This window comes from Equus przewalskii, chromosome 2 (assembly GCF_037783145.1).
Source record: "Equus przewalskii isolate Varuska chromosome 2, EquPr2, whole genome shotgun sequence".
Lineage (NCBI taxonomy): Eukaryota > Metazoa > Chordata > Mammalia > Perissodactyla > Equidae > Equus > Equus przewalskii.
In genome coordinates, this window is record NC_091832.1 from 18379101 (window position 1) to 18397107 (window position 18007).

An 18007-nucleotide genomic window follows, 5' to 3' on the forward strand; every position below is an offset into this window, starting at 1 on the left:
AGGATGTGGCTTGACAGATTAAGAAGACCTAACTTTTCCACTCAATGTTGTTCTTGTTAACTCATTTCTCTCATACGTAATTAAAAAGACAAGGAAACAAAACTCAACAAGCAAGCATAAGATCGCTTGGAGCTTCATTAACTAAATGCCCTGGGTTGGCTACAAGGCAGTCATCCAACACCCCCCAGCTATGAGCAGCACAATGTGGTTTTGGTGTACTTGAAGACATTTTTGATATACTAACGGAACCCAGATTTTCCCGTTCCTAATTTGGGGCGTATAACTGTGCAATCTGACATGGCCATCTAAATCCTCTTTGCCAATCCTAGATTTTCCCTTAGGATTTTAGAGGATCCTGACAAGCTGCTAGATATATTTTAGGAAGTCTGTTTCAGATTCCTTCTATGCCTCGACCTTGGTCTCAAAAGAAGCTACAACACAGCAGAGCTCCCTGTCAGTTATGTCCACACTCAGCACAGCTTTCCAGGGAAGACTACCGAGCCTGGCGTCTCCCCAGTACACCTAGGCCCTATTTGTAGTCCAGCAGGCACAGTGTCCCTTGGGGCCTTGACGCAGTTCCTCCAGCCCTCTTTGAGCCTGGGAGCCACTCAGGCTCACGAGGATCAGCTCTTTGGGGTGAATGGCCAGTTATCAGATAATGGTGTATTCAGTTCCCCGAAGACTTTGGTCAGCAGTAAACAGAGGGCTCTAAAATGTCTCCTATACTGGAACTCAAGTATAAGTTATTATTAGCTAGATATGGCACTATTTCTCCGATGGGACTATGTAGGGCACTAAGCTTACCCAAGAGGACACCTGACATTTGGACTCTATAGAGATTAGGGCCAGAGAGCGACCACATCTCAAGACCCACTAGCTCTGGTCCTCTAAGCATCTCTAGTGGGAAGGTGGGATCATTGAGTCTGCTGTGTGTCAGGTTGTTTTCACTTGAAAGGGCCACATAGGAGGACCACCACCACAAAGGACTGGTTTTCTCTTCCTTACCCGGTATTTATTCTCTCCAATCTGCTCCACCTGAAACCTTTTTGCACATTTGCACTGAGCCACTTGTCTTGTGACCTATTGGTTGTGAATAACAAAAAAAGCAAAGTGTGAAGGTTAAAGCAAGACTACCTCTTCAGAGAAACAAAGATTTTTACATATAAACAGGGAAGCTATTCATTATGTATTTTTTTGGCATTTCAGGCTTTTGACACATGTATCTATTTTCTATTCCGAATTAATACATGTTGTTCTTACTAACTGGGATATTCGAGACATTGAGAGAGAGAGTATGAAAGAAATTCCCAAGTAACTATAAAATACATTCTTCCACCCTGCTTCCAAATTCCTTTGAGAAATTTGCTAATATGCATGCATCAAAATCAGTTGACTAATTAAGCAAATTAATGAACTGATTTGAATTTCAACCTAGGAGGCCAAGATTGCCCTGAAGTTAGTCCTGGGGTGTTCCAGGCCACTCCCAAGACATGCCCCACTGCCTCTTCCTTTCCAGAATCAACAGATCCTGGGATCTCTAAGTGCTACTAATGAATCGCTATTTTCAATGTGATATGGTTCTTAACTAGGCAGAAAGCTTGGTGAGCACACACCATCTTAACTATTACATTTTACTCCTTAAATGATACATTTGAAGACCAGTCCCCTGGATCCTGAGGCAGGATGCTCAGGACTGAGAGACAAGTCTGTTCTAAGTAACATGGTGTCTGTTGAAAAGGATGAGTGTGGTAAACTTCTCTGCAAACTTTAGAGCGCCCACCGATGTGACTCACTTGAGTAAGAAGTCATCTAAACTGAACCAGAGCTCAATAGCCAGAGATCCACTGGGACAATGTCATCCAATGGGGATCCCCAAACAGAAATCCAAATAATTACCTCACAACCGACAAGTCACAGAGCTGATAGGAAAATTGCACCCATCCAAATTCAAGAGAGCAGAAACCTATGGCCAAAAATGTACTCAAAATATAACCATTTCCCATACCTCATCCTCAATTTTATCTGCGTCGGTTGTTGGTCGATAAGCATCTTTGTTGGGATGGAGAGCAGCCACAAATTCATAGTAATCAATGTAGCCATCCCCGTCTCGGTCAAAAATGTCAGCGACAGCAGTCATCTCTAACTTGGTAGTAGGGAACTCTGGAGAAAATTAATCACATTTTTGAACATTCCAAGAGGGCTTACTTGGGTTTTTGGAGGTCACAGGAATACTTTTTCAAAGAAAAATTTATGTCTTGATTTTTTTCTGAAAAGCCAGACACGCCCACTTAGAAAATTTAGAAGATATAAAATACTACAAAGAAGAGGGGAAAAAAAAAAAATCACCCAAAAATGCAGCACCCAGAGACTACTCACTGTTAAGTTTTTGGTGGGTGTTTTTTTCTTATATACTCCCCTAACCCCCATTCAATTAAAAAAAAAAAAGATTATTTCAGATATACCAAAAGGTATAAACACAATACTACAACCACCCAAGACCTACCACTCAAGAATTTATTCTCTACTCCACTATTATTAGACATTTAGATTTGTCTAAATTAGATATGACAATTTGGAATTAATAGGATGAAGTGTTTTCTATGTTTAGATAGCTGCCTTAAGTTCTTGACAAAATGCTTTCTGAAGGAAGTGTGAATATTTACAGTAGCCAAAGTGGTTTATTAAACCATAAATCAGATTACACTGTCTCTCAGCTGAAGACCTCAGGTGGCTGCCCACCATCCCAGTGTCTCTGGAATGAGAGATTAGATTTGACCTCTTCACCATGGCCCACTAGGCCCTGCACTACCTGGCTGCTGCCGACCCTTCCAACTCCAGCTCTCTGAGGCCGTGACGCTCCAACCACGTCAATTTCCCTATTCCTAGAACACGCCAAGTGCATTCTCATCTCAGCACTTTGTATCTGCTGTTCCCTCTGCCTCTCTCTCTTCCTTGAAATCTTGAGGTGGCTGGATCCTTCTCATCACCTAGGTCTCAGCTCAAATATCGCCTCCGGACAGGCCTTCGCCCGCCACCCACATAAAGGTGCACAGCTGTGGACTGTGCTTTGTGATCCTGGCAAGTCCCTTAACTACTTTATGCCTTAATTATCTCTTCTGCCAAAACCAAATGAGATCACACGCTTTGTAAGCTGTTATATAGATGTAAAAAACTGACATTATGAAAAAATTACTTTTTTAAAACATCTTACTTAGAAGGTCATCATTCACAAAAGTTAGCTCCCTATCTATACTTCAAATGTGTTTTGCTTGCCACAATGTGTCAAACAAGACCCGCTTTTTTTATTCCCAGCAAAATGAGGTTCTTCTCTCCATCAAAACAACAGACCAATTTTAGTAAGCAGTTACATTACTTCTTCCTTAAGACTATAGCTTTAACTTCAGAAAGACTGTTTAACCAGAATATTGCCTGCTTCTACAAAATAAGTGCAAAGAATCCGGGTGTGACCTGTGTTTGGAATTATGACTGGACTCACTGGATGCTAGAATGCCATCAATAAACTCCTGACGTGTTATCTTCCCATCCTGGTCCTTGTCAATTCGCCGGAAGAAATCCATCACCCGGGACTTTTTGTGGTTCATCCAACGCATATACTTTTTCCTCCAGACATCAAAGTCAAAGTTGGCGAATTCCTTCAACTAGACAGAAATCAGAGGTGTCAACAAGACCTATCATTTTGGCTTGCAAACCTGCCCAGAGCATACCAAAACTGTCAGACATTCAGTAAAGCCATGCAGGCCTTCTGGAGGGGCACCAACAATGACATCTATGTGTTGCCTCTTCTGTGAAGGCACAATTTGGCTCCTTCACATAAAGCCATGATTATTTACATGAGCTGTGGTATGATGGAGCAGCGGGAGAAACAGTAACTGAACAACCACCATGGAAAATACAGAGCACGTAGAACAAGAATGGGGGGAGCCAGCCTTGCTTTCCCTTTGCACTTTTATGAAGGACCACCCTCTTAGATGTAAAGGAATGCATTCTATCCCAGACGAGAAGTCCTCAGCACTCCCCACTTATGGGATTTTGAAAGGAATTATGATCACACCGAGGCCCACATCAGGTGGCGCATGTTTCCCACCGTTTTCTGAGATAATTTGAGTTCTGGCTGGAAGCAAAAGAATCCAACCCTGCACCCAAGCATGTGTCTTTGGAATGGCACCAGAGATGGCAATCTGCCCATCTGACTTCCATGTTCAATACTGGGCCTTGACAGACGACAGCAGGCTGCGCAGGGGACAAGGCAATGTTGAGCTACTTGGACCATGTTAGTGATACAGACTTAGAATGACCGTGCAGCAGTGTTCCCCCTGGTCTTTCAAACTCCAAAGTTGGAAGGAATAGGGGAAAAAAAGCCAAAAACCAAATATGCTTAAAACTCAACTGACCTACAGAAATACAACAAAAAACACAGAACACTCACTTCCGGGCATAGCTGCTTTGATATGCACAAATAAAAAACACATAAAAGATATTAGAAATTTGTTTTAGAAACTAGGAAGTGTAGCACTATATATTTTAGACTGGTTAACGATACTTAAAATAGATTTGCTTTTTTCATAATCTAGTGAAGAGTAATAGAATAAAAAGATTATAAATAAATTACTCTTATTTCATAATCGTGTAGCTTGTATCTTTACATAAAGGGCTCAATAATGGCCATTCTTGTGATAAGCTCCACACCTGGAGGTAACTTCGCAGTTATGCTCCTGATTCTTGACCACAGCCCGGTGCTGAGGAGGGTCAGCTCACAGACCGTACTTTCACAGACTGACTGGTTGCTTGCTTGCTTTCAACAACCAGGTGCTACTGCCTACTCTTTTGTGAGTGGTTTCCTCACACGTGTCTCTTTTCTCCTAGGGGGCCTGAAGGACAGAATACTGGCTCACATTGCTCATATTAAGAAGGCCTCAGAAGGACTGTCTTTTGATAAATGTCCCTGGCCCCTAGAGATAGCTCTTGGCAGGACCTCACCTCCTCCAGTCTATCCAAGGCATCGTTCAGCTTCCGTTGCCGCTCCAGTGCTAACAGCCACACCTGCTGCCAGCGGGCGGAGAGCTGGTTGATCCGTGGGTTTTTTGCTTCAGATTGTGAAAGGATTGGCATGGGAGGAGGTGTGGGCTGACTCAGGGACTTCCCTAAAAGGAAAAACCACAAGATCAGAAAAGTTGGTTTTGTCAGTTCACAAACAGAAATTGCCATATGTGTGAACTTAGGAGATCTTAAAACAATAACCAGCCAGTAACTGAGAAAAGAAACATGGGACCTAGCACTATTTAGATATGGAAGCACACTAATTCCAAAACTACTGATCCTCCTCCCCAGCCAACAGGTCTTGTCTGCAATCAAGTCTGTCCTACCTTAGTGAGCTGAGGAAACGTCAACTCAACTGAAAAAGCAATGGTCCCATAGGAGCTGATTTATTTTATGATTAAATTAGGGTAAACCAAACATAAACAGCTAGCACTGATGACCAAGACAATGGAAAGGCCACTGCAAAACAAGTTGCTTAACCGCTTTGAAACTGCACACCAATCCAAGAAAATGGAGCATAGTTACTCTGTCAGTGTAAGAAAAAGGTCTTAGTTTAAATCCAACATGGTTTCTGAAAATGGAGAAGAAATTTTTTGATAGACACTTGGAAAGTGTTCATCTTCAATTAGTGTAGGGACAAAGCATCCTAACATAGAGGGCTGGAAACATACTGCTACCACTGCGGGATTTCTCGATGAAAGGCGCATGGGCAGGCTCTATATTCTTTCTTTTGTATGTCTTGGTGACCCGGTCCACGTCAGGCTGTTTGCGAGTCATCTCCTCCATAAAGGTCTGTTAAACGTAAGCAATAGGAAAAACAGTTGAGATTTTTCTTTGACTAAGATGGAATCAGGCAACTTACTAACAAAGGCCAAGCCCATGATAGACAGACCAACTGACAGATGCCTTTGTACACTGTCTCACTCCTTTCAGGAAATATGATTAAGCAAGGCACTTTACCAGGTGCTGGAGACCTGAAGGAGCAAGACATGGCTCTGACTTCAAGGAGCTCACAGTTGAGTGAGGAAAACCATGGAGTCAGAGCAATGAGTGCTACCCAGGGTGCCACAGGCGGACCTACGACAGGCAGCCCACAGTTCGAGGGGGCGAGAAGGCTGCCTGGAGGCTGGTGCCTAAACAGAGCACTGAAGAATTAGCCAAAGACTGGGGGGAGGGCAGTCCCAGCAGAGGACGCAGAGCGGGCAGAGCCAGGGAAGCCTGACAGCGTGGTGAGCCAGGGCCCTTCTGATCACTGGCTGAGCAGAGGATGCAATCAGATGTGGCAAGAGGGAGGGGTGAGGAGGGAGGCAGGAGAAAGATCCAGAAATGCCTTGTGTCAGGCTAAGGGACTGGGACTTTATTCCAAGAGCAATGGAGGAGCAAGGGAAGGATTTTGATCCAGAGAAGAGACATGATCAGATCTCTGTCTTAGAGCTATCATTCTGGCTTTTGTGCAGAAGGCAGAGTGCTGGTGGGGGACAAGTTAGGAAACCATTGCAATAACTGAGGCAAAACATGGTGAAGCTCTGAACCAGGGCAAGAAAGAAGGAGCCAAGAGGAATTCTGAAAGTAGGACAGATAAAACCTGATGATTGGCTAGACGTAGGGGGTACAGGAAAAGGAGGAGTCCCGGACACACATCACAGGCTTCTATGATGGGTGACTGGGTGGACGAAAAGAGAGGAGGCAGGTGTGGAAGAGAAGGGTGGAGTCAGGCAAGGAAGCAAGGATAAAATGGAGTTTTAGAGCTGGCTCTGACTTACTGAATCTCTGGACTTCAGGGGATGTTGCTGCTGGAGATCAGGAAAGAGACTGGAAGTCTTAGGTTTCTAGATGGTGGCTGAAGCTGTTGGACTAGACAGAACTCAGCAGTGTGGGAAGAGGGGCAAGAATGGAACTTCAGGGAACAACATTAACAAGTGGATAGAGGAATAGGAACTGGCTAAGACAACTGAGAAAGAATCATCAGAGAGATGGGAGGAAAACAAGAAGACAGGAGGACACAGACGTCAAAAGAAATGAGTTTTGAGAAGAAAGAGGCAACTATGTTGCACATCAAATAAGACAAAGACTGAAAAGCATCAGTTGGACTTAGCTAGTGGCACGTGCCTGGGACAGCGTCAGTGGTCTGATGGGAATGGGAACCAGACCACAGGGGCCTGGGGAATGGGTGGGAAACAAAGAGAGAAGGCAGGGAACAAGAAGCTCGTCAGAAGAAGGAGGGAGGGAACAGTGGGGGTAACTGGAGGGGGACACAGGGTTGAGAGGACATACTGAGCAGCTTTGGAGGAAAGAACAAATAGAATGGGAGAGCCTGAGGACACCAGGAGGAGAGGGGATAACAGAAGGAGAAGCTTTGAATAGGAAGATGACAACCTCTCATTTAGCCAGGAGAGAAGGTGTCAATGCAGGTAAACTTTATAGGAAGTCTAGGGAGTTCTCACTGACAAAGTGAACTACTTATATACACTAAAAAGACTGATTTTCCATAGTATAACTAAGCAAGACCCATGCTTACATTCAGTGTAAATTATCATGGTTAAAAACTGTATTTGGGGGCCGGCCTGGTGGCACAGCTGTTCAGTTCATATGTTCCGCTTTGGGGGCCTGGGGTTCGCCGGTTCGGATCCGGGGTGCGGACATGGCACTGCTTGGCAAGCCATGCTGTGGCAGGTGTCCCACATATAAAGTAGAGGAAGATGGGCACGGATGTTAGCTCAGGGCCAGCCTTCCTCAGCAAAAAAGAGGAGGATTGGCAGCAGATGTTGGCTGAGGGCTACTCTTCCTCAAAAAACAAAAACAAAAACAAAGAAACCATATTTGCCTCCTAAGGATCTATTATAAAGATAGCTCAACTGACCTTTCCTTCATTGAGTTTAGTTTGATGTGTTGTCTGAGTCCATCTCTGGGTTCATGCAAGAGACCTTTCTGAACCCTGGTGTAACGGGGTTAGACCAATGGGGCCTTGGCTCAGAGGCAAGTAAATAAAACAAGATGTGGCAGGCAGATTTCTAACATGGCCCGCAAGAAGCCCACTCCTGGTGTATAATTCCTAAGTAATCTCCTCCTGAGTGTGGTCAACACCTGTGAAAAGGATGGCATAGTCGCTCCCTGGATTACATTTTATGATATAAGATGTCAGAGCAGAATGGAGCTTCTCCGGCTAGCTTTGAAGACCTAAGCTGCCATGTAGTGAGAGTGTCAGTCAGCTAAGACCTGAAGGTGGCCTCTAGGAGCTGACAGCGACTCCTGGCTGACAGCCAGTGAGAAAATGGGAGATCTCAGTCCTACAACCACAATGAAATGAATCCTGCCAGCAACCTGAATGAGCCTGGATGAGAACTGCAGTGCTGGCACTGGCTGACACTTTGATTTCAGCCTGTGAAGACCCTAAGAAGAGGACCCAACTAATTCATGCCCAGACTCCTGCTCCACAGAAACTGTGAGAGAAGAAGTGCATGTTGTTTTAAGCTACTAAGTCTGTGGGAGTAGGTTAAGCATCAACTAAAAAACAAAAGCAGAGGGCAAAAGAAGCGGGCTCCTCAAGTAATGCAGGAAACACCAATGACCCACACGATGTGGTGAAGGTACCTGATGCTCAGCAATCAGGGCTTTAACTCGGTCAATGTTCTGAGGGATCGGCTCCTGATCCCGTTGAATGAGGGTGGTCTCAGCCCACTGGATCCAGGCCAGAAGTTCTTCCAAGAGCTCAGCGTTAGCCACCAGTTCTGACAAGGCTGTTTCAAGACGCTGTTGGTGCTGCTTAGCCCATGTCAGGACCTGGGGGAGGAGAGAAACCATTGGCTCTTTCAGTCAAGCACGTCCCCTCGTTTTCAACATCCTTTTTTCATCTCATCCTAACAATGACTTTTTAGGGGGAAGACCACCTAAGCAGTCAAGAGGCTTCACTCTTGCTCCAGTGACAGAGCTGGAATGAAAAATCAGCTCTCCTGAAAGCAAATCTAGTATGTCCTATTAAACACAGAACTTCTCAGGAAGGAGGGAAGAATACTCATGTCCATTGGAAGTCATCAATTAACACATCACTACACCAGTACCATTCTTCCAGATTTCTGCACATTATCAAGAAAACAGTCATTACTAAAACGCTAACTTAATTCTTATTGAGATATTCACAGTGAAAGATTCCTTGTCTGAAAAAAAAAAAGAAACGAAAGCAAGCTCCATAGTATTTTATTGCTATAAATCCATTTTCTTGGGCATATGTAGTCTTTCTCTGAAACTAGGAGCTCACCTCCTCAAAGCGAGCTCGGATGATAGTGATCCAGTGTTTGATGGTAGTGATGCAATCAGGATGGCAGACAGCCAAGATGACTTCTCCCATTGCTACCGCTGTGTTAACATCCACTCGCTTTTCTTCCACTTTCTTCATGAATTCCTAAACAAAAAGGATTTGAAACCAAAAAACTTAAGAAATCTATTCTAGCAGCATTGTTAGTTTATACTGAGGGGGAAAAACTTGTGTATTTTTTGACTGCATCTGTTGACATAGAGGTCTAAAAGCCTGTATTTGGGCATCTCTGGCATCTTCTTTCCAGTTCTAATAGACATGGGACAGTGAAGTGTTTACACAAGAATGACTTTCTCTGCCACAGATGACAGGGACCAGGGACAGAAGTGGGCCCCCTTTTCCAGGCTGGGCATGCTCTTTTTCCTGTTCTAAATTAGTTTCTTTTTCTTTTTATAAATTCCTGTTTTTATTCATTTCCATATGTGTAAATGGTATTGCCTTGGACAAATACGACAGCTATAAAACACAACAATATTTAAAAGATATCTACAACAGAATACAATGACAAAACTAAGAATAAAATCTCCTGGTGGGGAACACAAAAATTAAAAAAGGAAACACTGCCCACCTCATTAGGATAGACACTGAGGCCCCAGATACTGCATTATATCCTGCAGCTTGGTAAGTGGTTCTGGGGGAGCAGATCAGGGCCTGAAGCTGCTAACACAAGGAAAGTCAAACAAAGGTGTGTGCAGGTGAGGAGTAAAGAAGGTGGAGTTGTCCATGGTTTCTTTATATAACACCATGCTGTCTGACTTGTTTACAACAAACGCGTATTACTTTTGTAGAAATGAATGTTCTTTAAGGTGTCACAAAACCTACCAGTCATTTCCCTCTCATCCCTGCTAAGCCAGTAAGTTGGGCCCATTCTAGTTTAGCTCCTTTTCAAGTAGGGTCTGATGTGGCCAAGCAAAAGCTGCTTTCCTTTCGTGGTGGGGCAGCCCTCACTGTGGCGGGTGGTGTGGGTCACTGCACCCTGGGGCTGGGTTACCTTATGGGTGTCAATGAGAGACTGCAGGGCCTCTGTGTCATCAGGAAGTGCTCCCCGAAAACGAAGTGTTTGTTCTGCTTCAGAAAGCCACTCCAACAGCATGTGGACTGTGTCCCGAAACTCTTCTGCCTGAAAAAACCAAGCACAAAAGACTGAACCTCTCTCTGCAGCCGAGGTCCTGGACACTGGGGAGTGCCAGAAAAAGGGTCTGGCCTGAACTCAGTTAGTGCATCACAGGCAACTGATGGTCCTTTCAAAGCCCCACAAAGGTCACCTTTCATTTGTAGATCTTTGAAAACCAACTGAATTCATTATTTCTCTAACACAAATGAGTGTTAAAATCTTGTAGAACATTCAGAATATCAACTTTTTGACTTTATGTTCATTTTGAGACTGGTTGGAACTGATCCTGCTAAAGAAACTAGAATGAATCTGCTCAGATCCACCCCTATGTTTGTCCCAGCAAACAGCTCTGACCTGTTTTAAGGCCTGCTCAAGTCGGCTCTGTTTGGAGACGGAGAGGTTACACACAGTGTCCCAGCGAGTGCTCAGTTCCTGGAGCTGCCCTTTCACCCAAGTGGTGTCATCTCGACTATTCTCAATCAGCTCTCGGCCTGACCGCTTCAGGACCTGAACAGTTCCTGTTCGCTTTCCCAGTTCCTTTTGGAAAACCTAGAAAACAGCAGAATTAGTTTGTTTTAGAAATGTTTTGAATCCAAGAGACAAAATCACAGAGAAAGTAATCACTTAGTTCCATTTTTCTTAGTAGTTTCCAGTCACGTGTCTTTTATGCACAGAATGAGGCATGATGATGTGTAAGAAAGGACAAACAGAAGATGTGGCTCTAAACACGAGTGGTGTGACTTTGGATAAGCTGCTTAACTGGAGTCCAGTTTTGTGTCTGTAAAATGAGAATAATGTTATACTAACATTTCCAGAATTGTGGGAGTTAAATAAGAACACATCTGCCATGCGCACAATAAGACTTAGATGTAATTTCAAGGTAAAGCTGATGCTTTGTGCTAAAGCAGGAGGACATTATGCAGCTCAATATGACAGGTATAGATTACACTAAATATTGGTATGCATGGTGTTTGGCTTGTTAGGTTCAGAAGTAGTCAAAAAAGCACTCATTTTTATTTTAGGAATCAGTGGAAATGAGTATCTTGAGGGTCTCCTGAATTTAAATTCATTTTGTGACTCAACAGAGAGAGAGAAACAGGAGTGGGGGGACATCAAAAGGAAGTTTACATACTGCCAAACCTCAATCAAACCAACTTTGGTAAATTCTTTGTGACTGATGCAGAATCCTGGCAACAGTTTGTTTAAACACAGAGCAAGGAGCCGCCTCTCTGACAAGCAGAGAAACAGGCTCTTTCTTTCAGACTTCCTTTCTCCCCTAGAAGGTCAGCATGAGCACACAGGTGGACGACCCAAGGCTTCGTGCTCCATGCAGCCCAGATCTCACCCCTTACCTTATGGGCATCCATGAGGTTCATGACGAGGTCGAGGTCCCCGTGCACCGGCTGGTCCTCGGCCAGCTGTGGCTCCACCTTGTACAGCCAGTCGACCAAGGCCTGCAAAGCGTCCATGAACTGGCCTGAAAACAGCAGGGCCTCCTCCAACTTGTGCTGCCTGAGAAAAGCACACAAACCTTTTTAGAGATTCTTTTTTTTTTAAAGATTTTATTTTTTCCTTTTTCTCCCCAAAGCCCCCCGGTACATAGTTGTATCTTCTTCGTTGTGGGTCCTTCTAGTTGTGGCATGTGGGACGCTGCCTCAGCGTGGTTTGATGAGCAGTGCCATGTCCGCGCCCAGGATTCGAACCAACGAAACACTGGGCCGCCTGCAGCGGAGCGCGTGAACTTAACCACTCGGCCACGGGGCCAGCCCCTTAGGGATTCTTTTATGAATGGCCTACAACTCTGACTACTGAAAGGGACCACCATAGTAGAATGACTAGAAATCCTGTAAAAAGTGACTGAGAGAGACCACTTAATCAAACCACTCTCAGGAAAGAATGAAGCATGGTGCAGGAGACAAGTACAGAGGCACTTCTGGCACCTTAGAGTCCAATAGCTATGCCCATGGACACACCCTAACGACCCAAGGTCTGTGCTCATTACTTTACACCACGCCATAGAGGAGGACGGCTGTGGTAATGGTCTGGAGCCAGGAGTTCAACCCCCAGCTCTCCACCAGTTGTGTAACCCTAGGCTGTCTCTTCAACTCTTTGAACCTCAGTTACCTCACCTAAAAAATTGGAGCACAAACAACATACAGATAGTGTAATACTTAGCATAGCACAGTGGGTACAAGTGGATAAAAGTACAACTTTCAGGGGCTGGCCCCATGGCCGAGTGGTTAAGGTTGCATGCTCTACTGCGGCTGCCCAGAGTTTCGCCGGTTGGGATCCTGGGCACGGACATGGCACTGCTCATTAGGCCATACTGAGGCAGTGTCCCACATGCCACAACTAGAAGGACCCACAACTAAAAAAATATACAACTATGCTGGGGGGATTTGGGGAGAAAAAGCAGGAAAAAAAAAAAAGAAGATTGGCAACAGTTGTTAGCTCAGGTGCCAATCTTTAAAAAATAAAAAAAGAAAAAAGTACAATTTTCAAAATTGAACTGCCTAGTTTCAAAATCTACCTATCTCACTCAATAGCTAAGTGACCTTGGGGAAGTTAACAAACCTCTCTGATAATTTCCACATCCGTAAATGGGAATAAAAGTCCCACCCTTAGTGGCTGTTACGAGGATTAATGGTTAGTAAGCACAGTTTGGCACATACTCAGTAGTAGCTGCTCAGTACAGGTCAGGTATCACGATGGTTAAATGAAGTAATACATGTGGAGGCTTTGCACAGCATCAGACACAGTGAGAGCAGTCAGTCAGACAGCTGCTGGTATTACACATTGGTGATTTATAAATACTTAGAGTTACTGATCTCTTACTGTTGGCTTAATTTTACAGGCTTCTCTAATACAGTAAGATTTAAGTTTAAAATGAGAGATCTTTACTTCATTTTATTAAAATTATATCATAACTCTCACTGAACTAACTGGAGATACTGAGATGCCACAAAACCTCTTTAGTGATGGCTTTATTAGCTTTACTACCATTTTGTGGAAGCCAGTAAGTTTCTTAGTTACTTTTGGGACAACATACAGGCCCATAAATGGGACATTCATGCTCACCTCTCTACAGACTTGCCACAAACAGTATCCCATTTATCTCTGACTTCTCCCAGCAAGTTGTCAAGTTTCTGAGTGTCATCAGGAAGCAAAGTCTTTTCTTTCAGTGCTCTGCCAGTTCTAATTGTGGTATCATACACGGGCTGTTTGCCACCAAGAGTTTTCTGAAACTCCTGTTTCCAAAAAGAAAAGAAAAACACATGGTGAAAGTTAGATGACACCTTGATTTGGGACAAAACATTTTTTTTTTGAGTTTTCAGGTTGGTAACCAGTTATAGTATGAACATCACTACTTCTTGAACTGAAATTAACAATAGCTTATCCTTAAGAAATTTATGTTTTTGTTTTTGCCACTTACGACAGTGTTTGACAATTTCTAAATGCCTACAATTTTAACTGGTTACTCCCACCATGACTTTGTTTGAACTGTCCTCTAAGTGAGCAATTGTCATGGTTAGATACTGTCTAGATATAAACGGAATGCTAGCTTCATCATCTTGACTTTTTAACATTAAACAATTTATTTACTATGGACTAGTCTTGACTTTTATTTTTAGCAAGCTATAATCTTCAGTGAATATCAAGCTCAGGACCTAAGCTGCTATACCTTATGCTTAGAGAGCTGAAGTTTAATTTTGTCTGGGTCGTTGGATATCTCCAGTTCTGAGTCCAGGTGACTCTCTGCATCTTCTAGCCAGTCAACCAGTTTTTTCCAAGCTTCATGGAACTAAAAACACATGGGAAATAAGTCATAACAGTAATGAATGTGCATGTGCGACTTTTATGTGCATCAATCCAGAGACTCATCACGTGCAGCCCAAGGTTGTTCAATGAATCAGTATCTTTCTTTTACAACTTACTTGTTTTGCCCGCTTCCTGGCATCATCCAGGGATCGCCCTCTCTCAATAGATCGCTGGACAACCTTTTCCCATCGCGACTGGACGCTAACCAACAAATTCTTGATTAGAACAACATCCTGTTTTTGGCTAAGGAACTTTAGCTGATTCCCGGTTTGATCCAGCTCAATGATCTGGTCTCGATGAGCATTTACTTCATTAGCGAACACCTAAGGGGAAAAATATTCCTCTTTTTAAACTGAAGATAAGATAGAGGAATATCTCTTTCAACTAGTACTTTCAGAAGGAAAGCAACATCACAATGTCATAGTTACCTTGTGCTCCTCTATCTGTGATAGGACAGTGTTTAGAATGAGGCTGGGAGGAGAAGCGATGTTTAAACTCTGCTCTGCTAGAGTGAGCCAGTTGATAAATTCCTGCAGGGAATTCTGGAATTCTGTTGCCAGGTTGAGGGCCTCTTCCAGCTTTGACTGAATTTTAATTAAAACACACACACAAAAAGAAAAAGTGCCAAATTCAGGAATTATAGCTTCAAGGATAAAGGCATGAATTGTACACCAAATGAAATGACCTCTAAAACAGAAGCCTCATTTAATCAATCTCCAAACATGATTTGTTTGCAAAGAAGGGGAGATTTTAATGCTAGTGTTTGAAACTGAAACAACTGCACATGGAAAGCGAAAGAGCACAACTTGCTCCTAAGCTGCCTTCTCTGCCATTCTCTACTTCCAGGGGCATTAAAGAACAGGAATGAAACTATTCAGTAAATGTAAGTGAACAGACCCTTTAGCGGTGACAGCTGCAGGATCTGCAACCTGCTTCGCACAGTCTCAATTTCCTTTAACGTACTTTCTAGGGTATATAAACCACCACGTGAAAAGCACTTTACTGTAAAGATGATGCTCACTGCAGTGTCCTCTGTTTAAATACATTTTCAGAAAATACGGCACCTAAAAATGTCTGAATCTGAAACTTACTTTTAGGCTATAAGCAAAAAAGGTAATAAAAGAAGCCATGATATTCTAAGCAAAAATCTGACAACACTAGATGTAAATTTTTAGACACTTTGATCTAAATCAGAATGGCAGAACAGTGGCTCATTCAGGGCACGTGCTCCTCTCCATGAGTACACTCCCGTTCCAGAGTCTACCAGCTCCATCCTCAGAGACCTCTACTCCCAACACGTGGGTGACGCCTCTGCCCCTGGCCCATCCACCAGGCAGGCAAAGTAGAATAATGACAGTTGTTAAAAATAAATGCATCCAAAATATTCACAGAAAGAAACCCAAGTTGTAAAAAAAATGTTAATTGTCATTCGTTGGGTTACATGATTTTTATTCTCCTCTGTCTTCAGGTTACTTTTGTAACCTAAAAAACAATAATGTGAGTGTCACAAAAATGTACAGATCCAATCTAAACCAAGTGGAAAAATGAAATCTACTTCAACTCTATGATAGAAGTACTTAGAAATAAATATATTGCAAGTTCCTAGATGGCAGGAACTCTTTCCACATAGTTTCATCTACGTATTCTTTAGTATAGCATTTACTAAACGATTTTAGTGATCCTGGAATGTAATGTTCTCACAAAATCAGAAATAACTACATTTGACACTTGGCCTTTGCTGCAACAGTTTCAGCAATGATGGGTAATTGTATCTTGAGTCTTCCCACTGTTGGGAAAACCCACTAGAGCCTTCCTGATTATGAGCAGAATCGTCCTTGGTTTTTAAAATTAGCCTTAGTTCTGCATTCTGCAGGAATTATAGACAACATCCTGTCCAAGAATTAGAATACAATCATATACTCAGGCCCACTGGCCATTCTTCATATAACAAAATTACCAGACCCTACACTAGAAAAATTCTAGGAAATCAATGCTTCTCTCAAAATGTTCATTTATTTATGTGAATATTTATTTTATGTCCTTCTGCCCATAAAATTTCATAATGATAGGATCCATGCCTTTATTGCTTCCACTATATATCTAGCACAGTGCCTGATACACACGTTAATAACTATTTGCCGAAATGCACGTGGCCAACAAATTTGAACACATATTTTACATTTGATCTACCCGACACAGAAACTCTGTGCAGAGTGAAACTCTCAAACTTGGTATTTATAAAAAACAATGTTTTGGGGCCTTTATCCCCGATAACATTTTTCTTCTTTTGAGAACTTGATTTTTGAGGAAGAGAGGGAAGAAGCCATGTAACTTGCTTCTCTCCTGATTTTTAGTGAAATTCTTTGCACATTGCACTTACACTAGAATCCAAATTCCTTGTGGGGAATTATTAGTCATACCCCCGGCATGCTGTGTCCCCACCTTCCCAAACTCAAGTTACCAAGTCCAACATAACCTTTTCTAAGTAGGAACACAAATCAGTGATTAATACGGGATATACAGTCCATCACTGAGCAGCAACAGGCAGTAATGTCTTAACTGGTAGATGCAGAAAAGGAATGAATAATAAAAGGAAATATTGTCAGAAACTAGTACCATCAATGCAACTTGACATGGACAGAAAACAGAAATTTAAGAGCAGAAAAGATAGCTTGGTTAGCATGAGGGAAATTCTGAGGACATCAGTTCTGCAACTTCTGGTACAACATACTGGTCTTTGAAAAATCTTCATAGAAACTAGATGTTAATTACATGCAATCACCAAGCAAACGACTCAAACACAGTAATCACACACTGTATTTTGTGGTGATACCTTTCTTTCCTCCATCTTACTGCTGACCACATGCCACTTCTGTTCCAAGAGTGCTACACTCTGTTCTGTCTTCGAGCCAGAGCCAGAATCATCACGGCTTAGAAGCATGAGTCTGCCCTTGTCAAGCAGTTGATTATAAGTCTCTTCCTTGGCTTTGAGCTGGGAATAGAGTTCCTACAAGAAACAGCAGGGAAGATATCAGCTACACCAATTCCCTGGAAGATCCCCTCAACACAGATTTACCAGCAAAGTCTGGAAAAGTCCAGGAAGGTTTCACCTTGATAAAAATCCTTTCTTTTGGATTCAGTTCAACTGTAGAGCTGTTAGGGAGTGAAACCCACTATTCTTGCTTAATATTAAAATAATTTTGTCTCCAAGTAAATAGAATTTTTTTGGTAAGGATCAGAGGTCACAAAATAGATGCTAATAATTTCCCCTTTCCTGAAAGATTCGCCTAGAAATTATGTTGCCTTTTGTGCTCAGCATACCTTCTCGAAATATTGTCAGTACCTACTGGATTTCCCTAAATCTCCCCAAAGTAGTCTTTTTCTTAAATACAACCACATCTGTGTTATGTATTTGTCATCTTTTTTTTTTTTTGGCTTAGGAAGATTTGCCCTAAGCTAACATCCACTGCCAATCTTCCTCTTTTTGTACGTGAGCTGCCACCACAGCATGGCCACTGACAGACAAGTCGTGTAGGTCCACACCCAGGAACTGAAGCCGGGCTGCTGAAGTGAAGTCTGCTGAACTTAACCACTAGGCCACTGGGCCTGGCCTCATGTTTGTCTTCTTGATGCTCTCACCTTCAAATCAATATTCTTGTGCCAACCTGAACTAATAAACTCAAAATTTACTAGATCACCAGTGT

General features: G+C 42.9%; 1 protein-coding gene across 50 annotated transcripts in view; it reads right to left on the minus strand.

Annotated features, from left to right (window-relative positions):
* Positions 1–18007, minus strand: part of MACF1 (microtubule actin crosslinking factor 1) — a 323957-nt gene that overhangs the window by 16300 nt on the left and 289650 nt on the right. For 32 of the 50 annotated variants that reach the window (XR_011537445.1, XM_070610253.1, XM_070610252.1 and 29 more), the window contains 16 exons: positions 17137–17310; positions 14732–14887; positions 14420–14626; positions 14167–14286; positions 13563–13732; positions 11837–11996; positions 10839–11033; positions 10362–10490; positions 9314–9457; positions 8650–8838; positions 5730–5850; positions 4999–5162; positions 4448–4459; positions 3497–3659; positions 2006–2160; positions 1006–1080 (listed from right to left, as the gene is read on the minus strand). Coding sequence is in view for 49 of the 50 variants with exons in the window: in XM_070610253.1 (XP_070466354.1) it covers positions 1006–1080; positions 2006–2160; positions 3497–3659; positions 4448–4459; positions 4999–5162; positions 5730–5850; positions 8650–8838; positions 9314–9457; positions 10362–10490; positions 10839–11033; positions 11837–11996; positions 13563–13732; positions 14167–14286; positions 14420–14626; positions 14732–14887; positions 17137–17310 (2334 nt within the window). In the remaining variant the exon portion in view is untranslated. The remainder of the gene's footprint in view (positions 1–1005; positions 1081–2005; positions 2161–3496; positions 3660–4447; positions 4460–4998; positions 5163–5729; positions 5851–8649; positions 8839–9313; positions 9458–10361; positions 10491–10838; positions 11034–11836; positions 11997–13562; positions 13733–14166; positions 14287–14419; positions 14627–14731; positions 14888–17136; positions 17311–18007) is intronic. The other 18 variants (XM_070610266.1, XM_070610270.1, XM_070610271.1 and 15 more) reach the window with 1 other exon arrangement.